Below are 15232 nucleotides of genomic sequence, written 5' to 3'. Positions count from 1 at the left end.
GGAGGCAATCAGGTGGCTGTACAGCCTTCAATGTAACAACCTCTGCTGCAGGTGTAGGACATATGTAGTGAGAGTGTTAAATTACATCCTTGGAAAATGCCCTTAACCTGCCTGTGAAGTGGCACATCTGTATGATGTATAGAACAGCAAAACTGACATTTACAAAGAAAAAAAATGCCATTTACAATTGCTGATAAATGACAGCTCCTGCCTGCTTTGTTCTATTTGTAAACTCAATGGCAGGGGATTTCTTTTATCTGTACAGAACCCTTATCCTTGATGAGGATGATAGATGTCAAAAGGGTTCCCCAGAAAAAAAAAAAAGTCTGCAATGTTAGCATCCATATGTTTATCCCCAACAGTTTCCCTTATCGAGCACATAGAACTATCCATCATCCCCAGACTCACCTGTAAGCAGATCAACCAGCTGTAGTTCATTCCTCACTAAGCCAACATTGTTAGGGGTTGAGGTGGCAAAAGACAAGAAGTTTGTAAGGCTGGTCCATTCAATGCCCCTGAATGACAGTAAGGGTTATCAGTGCATGTTTAAGAACCAGCACTTTATAACTTTATAGTTCTAAGATAAAAACTACTCAAAATACTTTGTTATTGACACTGTAGCCACAATATCACCAGAAAGTCAGGTTGAAGTAGATCAAAGGTTTGCACTCCATTATAGTATGGACAGGTAGACTAACCTTTCAATTTCTAGCCTAAAGAAAACTAAATTTGCTGCCACATCTAAAAAAGGAATGTATCGTCTTTCAGCTTTCCATGGATATGAATTGAAATCACAATCTAAGGTTTTTTGGCTTGCGTGTAAAACCCTTTTCTTTAATCATAGACCCTGAGTTATATGCAACCACCTTCAAGTGACTGGACATTGGCAGAGCTGTGGTACAGCCCATATATAACTGATCCCACTCATAGTGGTCCTCAGCTTTGCAGCAAGCCATAAGGGCTGGTTCACACCAGATGCAGTGGGGCTGCCTTGGGTGGCTATTCCAGCTAAATTCCACCACATGGACAAGTCAAAATACCTTGACTTCTATGTGCCCAGTTCACACCACTGTGTTGCAAGTTTAAAGCAGTGTTAGCTTATAATAAAATATCCCAAGGTATGAACATCTCACGGAGCACTGTTCAATCCATCATTTGAAAATGGAAAGAGTATGGCACAACTGCAAACCTACCAAGGCATGGCTGTCCACCTAAACTGACAGGCCGGGCAAGAAGCATTAATCAAGAGAAGCAGCCAAGAGGCCCACTCTGGTAACTCTGGAAGAGCTGCAGAGATCCACAGCTTAGGTGGGAGAATCTGTCCACAGGACAACTATTAGTCGTACACTCCACAATTCTGGCCTTTATGGAAGAGTGGCAAGAAGAAAGCCATTGCTGAAAGAAAGCCATAAGAAGTTCCGTTTTCAGTTTGCAAGAGGCCATGTGGGGGACACAGAAAACATGTGGAAGAAGGTGCTCTGGTCAGATGAGACCAAAAATGAACATTTTGGTTGAAAAACAAAACACTATGTGTGGTGGAAAACTAACACTGCACATCACCCTGAACACACCATGAAACACAGGGGACAGGGGAGCTGGTTAGAGTTGATGTGAATGTGGATGGAGTCAAATACAGGGAAATCCTAGAAGAAAACCTGTTAGGCTTAATGTACACAAAAATACCCTTACCACCAGCTGTAGGAAAACGCAAACCGTGGAAAAAAAGGGTACCGCGGTTTGGCGATTTTCCACGGTCGGAAGTCAAAACGTGTTTAACCTCACCTAAAACGTGGCAGTTCCTAAATTATGCTAAAAGCCTATGTGTACATGGATACATAGGCTTTTATGGAGTTGAGTTTAGGAGCTTTGGCATAAAAATTTCAAAGGCTTCTAAACTCGAATTTAGGAGCTGCTCATGTACATGAATCCTTAGAGTCTGCAAAAGACTTGAGAATGGGGCAGAGATTCACCTTCCAGCAGGACAACGACCCTAAACATACAGCCAGAGCTACAACGGAATGGTTTAGATCAAAGCATATGCATGTGTTAGAATGGCCCAGTCAAAGTCCAATTGAGAATCTGTGGAAAGACTTGAAAATTGCTGTTCACATTCTCCATCCAATCTGATGGAGCTTGAGCTATTTTGCACAAAGAATGAGCAAAAATTTCACTCTCTAGATGTGCAAAGCTGATCGAGACATCCCCAAAAAGACTTGCAGCTGTAATTGCAGCGAGAGGTGGTTCTACAAAGTATTGACACAGGGGGCTGAATACAAATACACACCATACTTTTAAGATATATATGCGGAAAAAAATTTGAAAACCGTTTATTATTTTCCTCCCACTTCACAATTATGTGCCTCTTTGTATTGGTCTATCACATAAAATTCCAATAAAATACATTTACGTTTTTGATTGCAACATGACAAATTGTGGAAAATTTTAAAGGGGTATGAATACTTTTTCAAGGCACTGTAGGAGTAATGGGAGTCAGAAAGACCATGGTTCATTAGGACCTAGTCTACAACAGCCAATCAGGATAATGTACTGGCTCTTGAGACAGCAAGTCGGGAAGTGCCCATGGAGAGTCTCCCAGGAGCTACAGAATGTCCAAGTACCAAGTTTTCCCGAGCCAGATTGGTTCCATCAGGATCACCAGAACACGCTCAACCTTGATAGAGGCATAGAACAGGCAAAAGTAATCCCACAGGATCAACAGTGTGTCCACTGCAGCTGCCAGAGGATCCCTGGTCCTGATCACAGAGATGCCCACCATGTTGGTGAAGTTGGATGCTGTAAATTCCACATTCAGCATCCTACAATGGTGACAGATGTTCCCAAAACACTTTAGGGTTTACAGACCATTTCCTGCATGCAAGTGTTGACAGAGTCTACCTGCGATCGGTCAACTCCAGGAATGTGAAATGCACACAGCACCCCAATCCATCCCCCTTTACTCTTTCACCCCTCTAGTCTAACGCCCTTTACTTTTACACTCCACTAGTTTAGCTCTTCTTTACCCTTACACCCCCTAATCTACCCGACCCCTTACTTCTACATCCCCTACTCTATTCCCCCTTTTTCCTTACACGCACAACAGTCTATCCCCCTTTACCCTTACACTCCCCCCAATCAAACTCCCCCCTTTACCCCTACATCCCCCCCAATCAATCTTCTCCCTTTACCCCTACTCCCCTCCCCAATCAATCTCCCCCCTTTACCCCTACATTCCCCCCCAATCAATCTCCCCCCTTTACCCCTACATCCCCCCCCCAATCAATCTCCCCCTTTACCCCTACATCCCGCCCAATCAATCAATCTCCCCCTTTTACCCCTACATCCCCCCCAATCTACCTCCCCTTTTTTCTTACATCCCCCACCCCCAATCTATCCCCCCTTTACTCTTACCCAACCCCCCAGTCTATCCCCCTTTACCCTTACACCTCCCCCAATCTATCCCGCCTTTACCCTTACTCCCTCCTCTATCTATCCCCCTTTACACTTACTTCCACCCCCAGTCTATAACCCCTCTCAGCTGTCATTCTTTCTTGGTGTATTCCCGGGGGCTTTGTCAACCGACTTCCAAAGTTATAAAAACTTTCTCCAAACTCTGTACACTCCCCAATGACTAATCCCCCCCCCACCCCCGTCATGTGACCCAGTTGGCCGGTCATGTAAGCCCAGCAGGTTGCTAGGAGACAGCATCCTGTGCAGCTACCGCAGAACCTTATTGCCCCCCTGCCCCCCAGCACAGTCCAGCCCTGCCCCCTACATATGTATTAAAAGAACCTGGACATAGAACAGCAGGTCAATCCTCAAAAATGCAGGGTAGCATGTATTGCATATATCAGGTTAAAAACCCTTTGTAAATCTGGGTCGTGTGCAGGTGGCTTAACAGCCCCCAGGAGTAGACTGTGGGGTTTCAGAGATGGTAAGAGGACTCAAGCACACTTTGAAATGGAGTCCAGAAGGTTCAGAGCTATACTCTGCTGGGGGTGGTGCCGAAGCACACTTAGAGCCTTGGAAAGCAGATTGCCCCAGTAATTGGTTACAAACCACCAAAATGTCCAAAGTGAACATTAAGATCCTGTCGGAGCCAAAAAGACTTTGTTGATGACGGACATATAGTAATTAGGGGTCTCCAGATCAAAATTACAGGTGTCATTTCCTTCTGGGGATACTGAGTAACTGCCCCTAGAACCAGTAGAAAAGTATGGTCTGAGGTCACCAGTTACAGCAGAACTGTCCTCAGTGAATCTTTGACAAGAAACTTTGTAACACGTAGCAGAAAACAAATAGGCCCAAAGACAAGCAAGGCCTTGCATACACTCAAGCTCAAGTAGCTGATGTTGATGAGAGTCACATGCAGCCAGAAGTTATGAAGTCATTGTAGGCAGGTAGAGAATAGAAAACAGATGATCCCTGTGGTGCTGCAGAATTAGCAGAGGGATGGTGCTTCGTCTAGGCTAAATGGTGGGTAAAAAAAAAGCACAAAGCATATGTAAAACTTGCAGCCTGATTGCGCAGTGCAGCTATCCAGCTCCACAATTCAGGGTCCTGTACCTAAAAGGTCAATTTCCAGGCTAGCACCATAATCTTCCAATCTAGTGGGGTCTGGATAAGGCTTCCAAACCTGTTGCTGAAAATACACCAATCTGAATAGCTGCTGTACATGACACTAACATAAGCAGCTATTTGAAAGTCTTAATAAAAGTCACTAAAAGTCTATAGTGCATTTAATATCTTAATTGAAGAAGAAAAGAGTAAAGAAAAAATAAGAATATTAGGGCTAGCAAAATTTAAGTTAGACTTTTATCAGCTGGGAGCCAAGTCAATTTAAAAAGGGAGAAGGACTGTTTTAACAACATGGGAAATACAAACAATACAGCTCGTTGGGAATGCAGATCTTGGTAACATTCATGCTTTCCACATAAGTTCATCCGAAAAAGTGCACTAAACAGACACTGTGCTAACAGATGTTCCATATGGGTTGTGTACACATACAAAATAGCATTTCAAATATACTCAGAATACCTGGAATTTCTTCTGGAACAAATGACTTTTATCAATATCTCTATTTAATTTCTACAATGTATGTATCCCCTACCAATACAAGAGTCACTATGACTTTCAATGATGCTAGAAGACTTTGTTACTCACCTGACTTCACATGAATGTATATTTAACTCTTTGTGCAGCAGCCCACTAGTCAGATTATACACAAAAACTGAGCCATTGCTGGTGCCTGTAAATAAAGGATATTCTGTATGAATAGAGAGAACCAAGGGAGATAAGCAAATCTCAGAATTAGATTGTCAGCTGCTCTTCTTGGCTTTGACACTGCACCACAAAATACCATTTACAAAACCCATCATTACCTGCAGCAGATTATTTGTTTCCCCAATTAAAATGTGCTTTGAATTCTGTTCTGTAATCTACCACCTACTGGACTTTGTCTCATTAATTTATTCTAAAACCTTAACTCTCACGTCTGGTCTACTGATAAAATAAACACCCAATTAGAATAAAACATACACCTGCCGAAAACAGAGCTTTAGTGTACTAAATGAGTTCGCTAATTGCTATCCCATGCCCACATATATTAGTCTCTTAGGGAGAAACAGAGCAGCCAAATCAAAAATGATGTAAATCTTGGCATTTAAAGCGATCCCTATAGACTACAAGCCAAACATTACAGAATATGGCGGTATTGTATGTGTTAAAGGACTTGTGACATAGGAAGGAAGTTCAAATAATGTTCGGCTATGAAAATGGAAACATCTTAGGAGCTTATCTCAACTGGATATGCTTGTGATTAACGCTGCATTGTAGAAGATACTTTCAGAATTCCTTCTCTGTAATCATGCGAGGAACCCCCCACCTGCTGCTGATAACCCTAACTTAGACAAAAATGGCAGATAAGCAGCACAGAACAGTTAATACAACAGATCTTCATGTGTCGGAAGGAAAACAACCAGGTTGTCCCTTTCATGGTTCCTCTGCAGTGCTGAAAAATGAGGAGATTCGGATTTACTGTTCTTTCCCAAAACATTTTTTAAAAAGCCAGTGTGAAATACTGTGTCTCATTTCTCTATAGAGAAGTACTTTTCTGCTGCAGCTACAGTATGAGGCAAGCTGCTGTCAGAATTGGAAACACATCCAACTTACATTATGCACTCATTCAAATATAGATGACTAGCTACTGATGTCCTATATAGGACCCATGTATAAGAATGCGGGAGTTTTGGTCCCTCACGCTGTATCATTTTAACATGCAACTTGAGTCTTGATGTATTTCATTTTTATGGTTTGATATATTTTAGCATGCAAATGTTTCTCTGGTAAACTCATGCACCAAAAAACACACGAGGACTCATGTTCAAAACCAAAAAGGTGTGAATGGGGCCTTTGTACCCCTTTACCTAAAACAAAACCCCAAAAAAACCCTTTCTGTTCTATTGGATTGCTTACAGGTGTTACCAAGGTCAAATTACACACATGCACACCATGCCCACATCTGCTAGTTTTCCCTAAGACAAACAGTCCACCTACACACTCTCCACCTTCAAAATGACTTACTGTCATTGGCTGATGAACTACTAGAGACTTATCTAAATGTAATGACTTCCATTCTTTCCTTCTTTGCAGTCCTCTCCTTGAGCATATTACTAACAAAAACGGCAAGTGGAGTTTTATGAAGCTTCAGTTTCCATTATCTTACCTCCCTCTGCTGACCAATCAGAAAGCAGTGGTTTCTTTCCGTTTCTGAGCCCCTCCAATAACATGTGGTGTGCATGCTTTACGTGAACCCACTCTGTGAGCTCAATATTCCTTTCTTGTACATCATGGGACACAGAGAATGTTCATATCCATGATGATAGGGTTATGCTGCCACCTTTAAGTGACTGTACACTGACCAAGAGAAAAAAAAAAAAAAGACATGCAATCCCCTTCTAGGTATTACCACTACCCTTTAGGCAAGGCTTCTGTTTTTTTGCTAGTGTCTGAGGACTGGTTCACATCTATGCAGTTTGCTATTTATCTGCAGGTTTTGCATTTTTTGCACATGCATTTTTTGATGCGTTTGGAATTTTGCATGGGTTTTTTTTGCCAATTTGTCGATGAACAGATTAAAAAAATGCAAAATGTGTCAAAAATGCATTAAAACTTGTCAAAAACGCACTACATGCTTTTCTGCAGCATCTCCATAGACGTCACACCTATTTCTACATCACCAAAGATTTCTGCAATTTGTGGTGGAGGACTGCCACTTCCAGGATGTGGCCCTGCCAATTGGCCTGTCCACAGCTCCCAGAGGCTCTGATTGCTGCCAGTTCATCTCTCTCCATGCCATTGTGATTATTACACATGCTAAAATGGATTTTCAGCTTGTTTGAAGGAAATTGTGTATCAAAAGGCTTGATTTATTCTTTTAAAGTGTGAGTGCAATATGGAAAACATGTTTTTTATATTAAAGGCTTTATACAGTATTATGCTATTACGGTCTCCCCCTTCTTTTTTCTTTGCATCTACCATCCATCCATGAGTGAGAGTTTGCGAATTACCAAGGAAGGATTGCTAGGGGTCGTTTGGGAAAACGTATGTCCATCTGAGCTTGCAATTGATTTCTTAAATGTGAGTGTAATGGTGAACATTAGCTATATTTTTTTGTTTATGCAGTATTACACGATTTTTTTTTTTTTCATCCACTCAATAGGCATTGGTTAAGAAAATACTGAAGCAATCAGGAGATTCGTTCAACGCTATACAATTGAGAAGATCTCATCTCAACTCCAAAATGTGTGTCTGATTCCTGAAGTCATTTCCCACTTGGTAATCACCTGATTAGGGGAGTGTGGGTGAAAACTTGCACCATTTAGATGATCTGAACACGCTGGGAACTATATTGTTTTATATTATTTTATTAAGTTTTTTTGAAACACAAGACTCTTTATTTGGGACTTATTTGGTCTTTTGTTCTTTGTTTTTTTTAATTGGTTTGCGCTGTTTTTTTCTTTGTTTGTCCCAGAGGTTCTGGCTCTGGTTCTAGGGCTCCTGCATTACCATGGGTATCCCTGTTATAGCATATATGGACAAATTACTTCTGAGCCAGCAATCTACTTCTATGCTGGAGACCAATGCATCTCACACGGTGCACAAAATCTGGAAAGGTTCAGATGGGTTTTGAATTTACAGAGGTTGGCCTTATCCCCAACCCAGAGGATGAAATATTTAGGCCTGACCCCTGATACTGTCCAGGCAAGAATGATCCTCCTTCTGGACAAAGGGCTCAGATAGACTTGCTGAAGACTCTGACAAATCCCTCAATTTGCATGAAGATTCTGACAAAGATGGTAACCTCCTCCAAGGCAGTGCCCTTTGCCCAGTTTAATTCCAGGTCCCTCCAATTGAATATTTTAGCTGCATGGAATAGAAGGATGCAGACGTTAGATTCTCTGATGTTGTTAAACCCAGCATGAGACCATCTCTGGACAGGTGGATCTCCTCAGGGATGCTGAAGATGGCAAAATCATTCCTCCCTTTATCCTGGAGGGTCCTGATGACTGACATCAGCCTGAAGGGCTGGGGTGGCGGTTTGTACAATTTCTAGGTCCAGGGAACTGGATCAAAGCAGTAGAGGTAGTTGCCCACCAAGGCAATATGCCTTGCCCTACTGCATTGGTCAATGCAGCTGAAAGGCTTGACTGTAAAGATCCAGTCAGACAACAGCAAAACAATGGCATACATGAGAAGGTGCCAGGAAGTTGGGCTGCTCAGAAGGAAGCGGATCTCATTCTGTCTTGGGCAGAACTCCATGTTCCTACCCTGCATGCCATCCACACTGCAGGCATGGAAAGCTGGCAGCTGGACTTTCTCAGCCATCAACAACTGTCTTTGGAGGAGTGTTATCTTTACTCAGAGGTGTTATGGCATCAAAAGGTTCAATGCGAAGCTGGACAGGTTTGTTTCCAGAACCAGGGACCTTCAAACTTTTGAGATGAATGCTCTGATGACAGTATGGGACCAGTTCTCCTTATTCTATGCCTTCCCGCTATTACAGATTTTACCTCGTCCGCTTTGCAAGATTTGAGTGGAAGATATTCTGGCGATTCTGACTGCCCTGGCCTGGCCCAGGATAACTTAGCACTTCAACATTGTGAACATATTGGCAAATGACCTTTGGATCTTTCTGGATCAACCAGACTGTCGCAGTGACCATCTTCCATCCTTCTTTACAGCCACTGGATTTAAATAGCATAGGTGTTGAAGTCAGGGTCTTGAGAGAGGGGGGAGTCACTGACTCGGTCATTCCTAATCTACTGAAGGCTCAGTAAGTGAATTCAAAGAAGATTTACCACAAAACTTACTAGATGCAAGGCCCGGGGTGGGTCTCATCCTGGCTTTTCTCCAGTCTGCATTTCATCTGGGACTGGCCCTCAGTATACACAAGTGAACAAGGGTCAGATTTTGGCAGTCCTTTTTGCAGAAGCCTATTGCTTCACATGCCTTTTTGCAAGGCAACACATGTATTGTTCCACCAGTCAGGACTATTTTGACTCCATAGGACCTCAACTTGGTACTTTCTGGATATCATAAATCTCCTTTTGAACCCACAGGGATACTACTTTAGTCCTACTGTCTTGGAAGATTATTTTTCTTGTCGCCACTACTTTGGCTTTCAGAGTTTCATAATTGGCTGCTCTTTCCCATAGGAGGCTGTTCCTTGTGACAAGGCAGTTTTGCTACCTCAGCTGTCATTTTTAACTGTAGTTGTTTCTTCCCTCCATCTCAACCAGCGTATTGCATTGCTGTGTTTCTGTCCTAAGCCACAGGCATTGGGGGCAAGGTTCTTCATACTTTGAATGTGGTCCGTGCTATCCGGAGTTACCTGACATCAACTGCAACTATTCGTTAGTTTGATTGCCTCTTTGTGCTTCCTGAAGGCCCAAGGAAGGATCACACAGCTTTCAAGTCTACCATTTTTCGATCTAACAGGATTACGATCTAAAAGGGTTAAGTGACACCATTTGTGGTGACAGCTCATTTTACCAAGAGTAAAACTGGCAAATAATACAATGCAAATGCAGTGGCAGGTGTTCAGTCAAATCCTGGCAGTAGCAAGGAAATGCTCCCACCATTAACTTCCCTCTTCTCTGCAGTAGCTTCCAAAAAAGGAGGATCTCCTTAATGGTCACATGGCCTACACAAAATGTCTCCTAATATGGTACAATAGATGTCCTAAGTTTACAAAATGTAATATTTGTTAATGGAATAGCTGCTAGGATTTCATCTGGGTAATGAGTGCACTTACCTACTGCAAGAAGGGGCTTATACTGTGTAATATTCTTGGTAGTGAGTGGAGGACACATTCTCACCACAAATGGGGGCTGAGGAAGTCCAGACAGAAGGCCTGTCAGCAAGAACTTGAGGTGGACTTCATGGAGTGGACCCCCAGATAGAGCAGAATCACAGGACAGCATGCTCTGACCAGCTGCAAAATAAGCAAACAGTATAGCAAGGGAATTAATATTTAACTGGTGTGAGTAACAGCCAGAGTGTGCTAAACTGACATATTAAATACAACCCTGTCCTATGTACACTCAGTTTCATTGTAGCGTGAACAGAACCCAACCAGAGCAGCACGAAGGGCTTAGCAACACAACATCATGTTTTAACAACATCTATAATAACCTTGAGGCTACCCTACATAATTAAATCGTGGTACACTCCAGTGTCTAGGTAAAGCGGTTGTAAAGGTAAAAGGTTTTTACCCTAATGCATTATCTGCATTAAGGTAAAAAACATTTTAATAGTAGCACACCCCCCAGATACTTATCTGAGCCTGTTCTCAATCCAGCGCTGTGCATGTCTGCAGCAGTTCTTCTCCCCACCCCCATCTCCCAGGCTTGGCTGAGAGCAGCAGCATTCATTGGCTTCTGCTGCTGTCAGTCAAAACGTGCGAGCTAAGAGCGGGGGCAAGGTTTACAAACACTTTAAAGCATAACCCAAAATCAGTTTCAGTGGTTCTACTTCTAAGTCCACTAAACCCTGATCTAAGTCCTTTCAATTGCTCCCAATTTGCAATGCAAGCTTCATGAAGCATCTGAAGAAGATTATAATGATGAGTTAATGGAGAATAAAACTAAAAGATCACTGATTGCACGTTATAAAAAGTTAGTCAAGCTGAATCAATGATTTCAACCATTTCTGAGTCTCTAACTCCGAACAAGTAAACCGATCAGGAATTTGGATTGTGTGTTGACTTTCCTGATCTGCAAGCTTGTTCTGAGTTAATGACTCCATAATAAAGCAACTGGATCAGCTTAACAGCCAGAAAACTACCATTTCCAGGAAGGCAGCTTTAAATCTAGGACTACTGAGAACCGTAAAAAAAATAGTATAGGTAAAAGCAAACATTCTAGAATAGAAAAAAAAGCAAAGTCGCACTGTTAACCATGCAGTAAATGGTATATATCCAATGACTACTTAAATCTGGTATATTTGCTTACCAATCATACTACCCAAAGAGAGGTCAGGACACTTTTTCTGTAGCGGTCCCACTGGACTTCCACAGAATGATGAAGGAGCATATAAAGCACAGGTAGTGGAGCTGTAGAATAAGTAACACATTTGGTATTGTTACATTTATATCATTATCAAAGATTATCCAGATCAAATAGAACACTCTCAAAGTGGCTGAAAACCTCAGACATAAAATACGAACAAAGCATATCCTCTCTATAGTGTGTACCTGCCTCAAGCAAGAGCACAAAGTGTAATTTCTCTCTGCTCCTTCGCTCATTTGTTATCAGTTTGAATAACTACTGATGGGTTTTCCTGACACCAAGGGAAAAAAAAGACGACAGTCTAGAAACCTCCAGCAAACATTCTGCGATTGACAGCCTCAGGTCTATTACAGTGTGCTGCGTGATGGGGGAGGGGGGGGCTCTTCCCTGCAATCAGCTCTTAGAACCCTCCTCACTGAGCTCTGCAAAGTGTAGTTTCAGATTCCTGCCCCAATTTTTCTGAAATCTCGGACAAGGTGTGTAAATTCTGCACTTTGAAGAGATGTAGAAAAGAGAAGACTGCACATAGACAAGCACAGCCTATGTACCAGGATTTGTTTAATCTCTGTGTATCACCTAAGGTCAGTCACTTCACTGGGAATATGTAAGGGTTTTCAACCACTTTAAAAAGATTTCAATTTTTAAAAAGTATGATACATCACGTTTTATTGCTACACAAAAGACATTTCTAATATAATAGACTTTATTATTAAAGCCTACCTATAGCCAAAACCACACTTAGAATCAACTCCAGACTTTTTACTTGCTTAACTGATTAAGAAATAACAAAGGAGTAGCCCACACCTGGCCATGAAACAGCTTTTGATTCAATTGTCCAATTACTTTTTGTCCCTTGAAAAAGGGGGGATGGCTACTCTTAAGAGCTGTAATTCCTAAACACTTCGTCCAATTTGGATGTACATACCCTCATTTAAACCTGAGTGTGCACTTTCAGCCCATATTCATCATATAACTTTATTATATAACTTTATTATATATGGGTGATAGGTCTTATACGCTTGTTCCTTTAAGGGCATTCTATGACCGCAGTCGGAACTTTCAAAGGTCTCCTCCAGAACCGTTCTCAACATATCTAACCAATTCACCAATTCCACCGATGGATACTCCAAGATAAAGTATACAGACCATCATAGATCTTTCCATATAAAATGCCATGTTTATTAAAACTCATAAATCGACTTACCCACATTTAAAAGTGCACTGTTAACTGGTGCACAACAGATAAGCAGCGTATGTAATGATTCAATCCACCAAGTGGGACATCACCATTAGAGGCTGCAGCTTGTGGGAAGATGGCCGACTATTACACACCAAACTGAGCATGTAAAGAGGGACTCCACACATATGTCTTATCAGGAGATAAGAGGGGGACACTGAAAGAAGGGGAGTATCAGAGATGTCAGGATCAAACAGCCTTTTTACACAATGCAGAGAATAAACCCCTTAGGTTGCACAGTGAGTATAACAAGCATGCTTTACTGCATATACAGACTGATTTAACTGTTGTGGGTTTAGTAGCACTTTAAGACTGCAAGCTTCCACATAACATATACCAGGTACCTCCTGAGACTTGCTTTCACCAAACAGAGACAGATGTTCTATGTTGCTGGCCCCACTCCTTACGCATTATGCCACGGACAGGAAGAAGCCACGACAGTGGTGTAACAAGTGTTTGTCCCTTCAAATAATTTCGAAAAAGAGCTATGTACTAACAAACAATCTGACTAATATACGATCGCTTCGAAAGCAGTATTTTTCAGCCGATTTTCTGATCGTGTGTACTAGGCTTAACTCTTTTGTGTGTCCCTGGCAACAGAGTTTGTCCTGTCACATCTCCTACTTTTCTTTCCTACCTCCCTAATATGTGTTCCCTAAGCAGAGCCTGTGTTATTCCTGTTGCTTCCTCCCTCCACTGCAGCAGTAAATCAGCCTCTAGTTTCAGGCAAAGTGACGAGAATAGACAGCAAATGAGCAAAGCAGGGTGAGACAGAGCATTATTGGATTTTAAACACTATAGGCACTTATTTTTCATGTTTTACATAGCTATACCTGCAAAAGAGGCCAGCAAGAAGTGATCTATTAGGACTTAATTTTCTGACTTAAGTTCCTCTTTAATAAGATAACAGGCTCAGTTAATGGATATCCCATCAGCTGATCAAAGGCTAAAACTACAGGCAGTGCATGCTGGGACTAATAGATCCTTTATTGCTGCAGGCGCAGACCGTGGTCTAGAGGCAACCTATAAAGGCTGTCACTGGAATGGACAGAGTTGAGAAAGGTATCCCATTTACCCACAAGGTCAGGCTTTTTCAAGCACATTATTACTAGAGAAAACAATGTCTTTTTGTCAACCCATACCCCGCTGCAGAACATATGGTAATTGTAAGGGAGATACAGGAGGCTAATAACAAAGACTGCTGCAGGGAATCCTTCTGCGTCTTATCGAAATGGCAGCATTCCGTGAAACGACAGATAATGACTTGATTATGCCTACAAGCGGAAGTTTAATAATCCAAAATAAACACAGAGGATGAACTCCATACACCAATACAGAATGTTAAATAACATGGGAAAAAGGCCAAGACAAGAGATACATATGCTTGTTTAACAGCCAAACCTCAGAAACGGGTACTAATACCACCGGTATATTTTTATATCCAATCCCAGTGAAGGTCTTCTGTAGATTTTCTATGGCCAAGCTTTGTATAAATCAAACAGATCTAATTAGCCAGCTTCAAAGAACAATGCCAAGCTGTGTACAAAAGGTGTTTGCAACAGTATTATCCCAAAATAGTGAATATGCGACTTATGGGTAGAATAGATGTTCCATTTTTTAAAAGGTTCACACCAGAAAATGTGCCTTTTACTGAAAACACTCAAAGGCAGATAGATACCTTCAAGATTCGCAGAACAAACTTATCAAACATTATTTCCGATTATCAAAGAATATCAATTAAAGAACAACCTGGCATTCCGAATCTTTTTCCCAGGCACACTGGACTTTAGCTCCCATATCATGACCCGACCATCACTAATGATCAGAGCAACAGTATTCTCATTTGTCGGGCTGCAAGCGATGCTATATGGACGCACTGTCTTGGTTACCCGGATGGCGTCACACTGGCATTTTAGGTCGTAAGTCATTTCTGGCACTGGATCAGCCTCTGTGGAGAAAATAGTACAATTACTTCACTTAGATAGCACATTCCTATGGGAGGTCTGACATAACTTGAAACAGTTTTACTCCGAATCCATGATGAGAATGATGAATACAGCCATTTAAATTACCCACAGGGACTAATTTGTAAAGCTCAAAATGCAGCAGCTTGTACACTTTTTTTTTCTTACGTATTGTAGTTCACACAATATATTTATGCAGCTATTGTCCTAATTTATGATGATAATGTCCTAGAAAGAAAACAATATGTCCACAGATATTAGGTGCATAATTTAACTCCACTTTGCTTTCTGACAATGTGTTTATGCAATATAACCAAGTAGGTATAGCTGAACTAGCAATTCTATTTTATATGACTTTTCACAATTTCCATGAAGACTAGTTGGCTGACTGTGGGATGGCAAAAGCTGAGAATTCCCACCACAACAATTCTGACTGGAGAGACACTGCATTTATTACAATGCAT

The 15232-nt window shown here is 41.6% G+C and overlaps 1 protein-coding gene across 2 annotated transcripts in view; it reads right to left on the bottom strand.

The window, feature by feature from the left end:
* The window catches only part of WDR11 (WD repeat domain 11), a 131841-nt gene that overhangs the window by 63803 nt on the left and 52806 nt on the right, over positions 1–15232 (bottom strand). For both annotated transcript variants that reach the window (XM_089683226.1, XM_089683228.1), the window contains exons 8-12: positions 14554–14752; positions 11511–11611; positions 10313–10492; positions 5161–5245; positions 409–515 (exon numbers count right to left, since the gene is read on the bottom strand). In XM_089683226.1, coding sequence (XP_089539352.1) covers positions 409–515; positions 5161–5245; positions 10313–10492; positions 11511–11611; positions 14554–14752 — 672 coding nt within the window. The remainder of the gene's footprint in view (positions 1–408; positions 516–5160; positions 5246–10312; positions 10493–11510; positions 11612–14553; positions 14753–15232) is intronic.

The sequence above is a fragment of the Staurois parvus genome, unplaced genomic scaffold, assembly GCF_062004578.1.
Source record: "Staurois parvus isolate SC_StPar_1 unplaced genomic scaffold, SC_StPar_1.0 ptg000303l, whole genome shotgun sequence".
In the NCBI taxonomy this organism is placed as follows: domain Eukaryota; kingdom Metazoa; phylum Chordata; class Amphibia; order Anura; family Ranidae; genus Staurois; species Staurois parvus.
The sequence above is the reverse complement of the archived record's forward strand: the minus strand, read 5'-3'. Positions and strand labels throughout refer to the sequence as shown.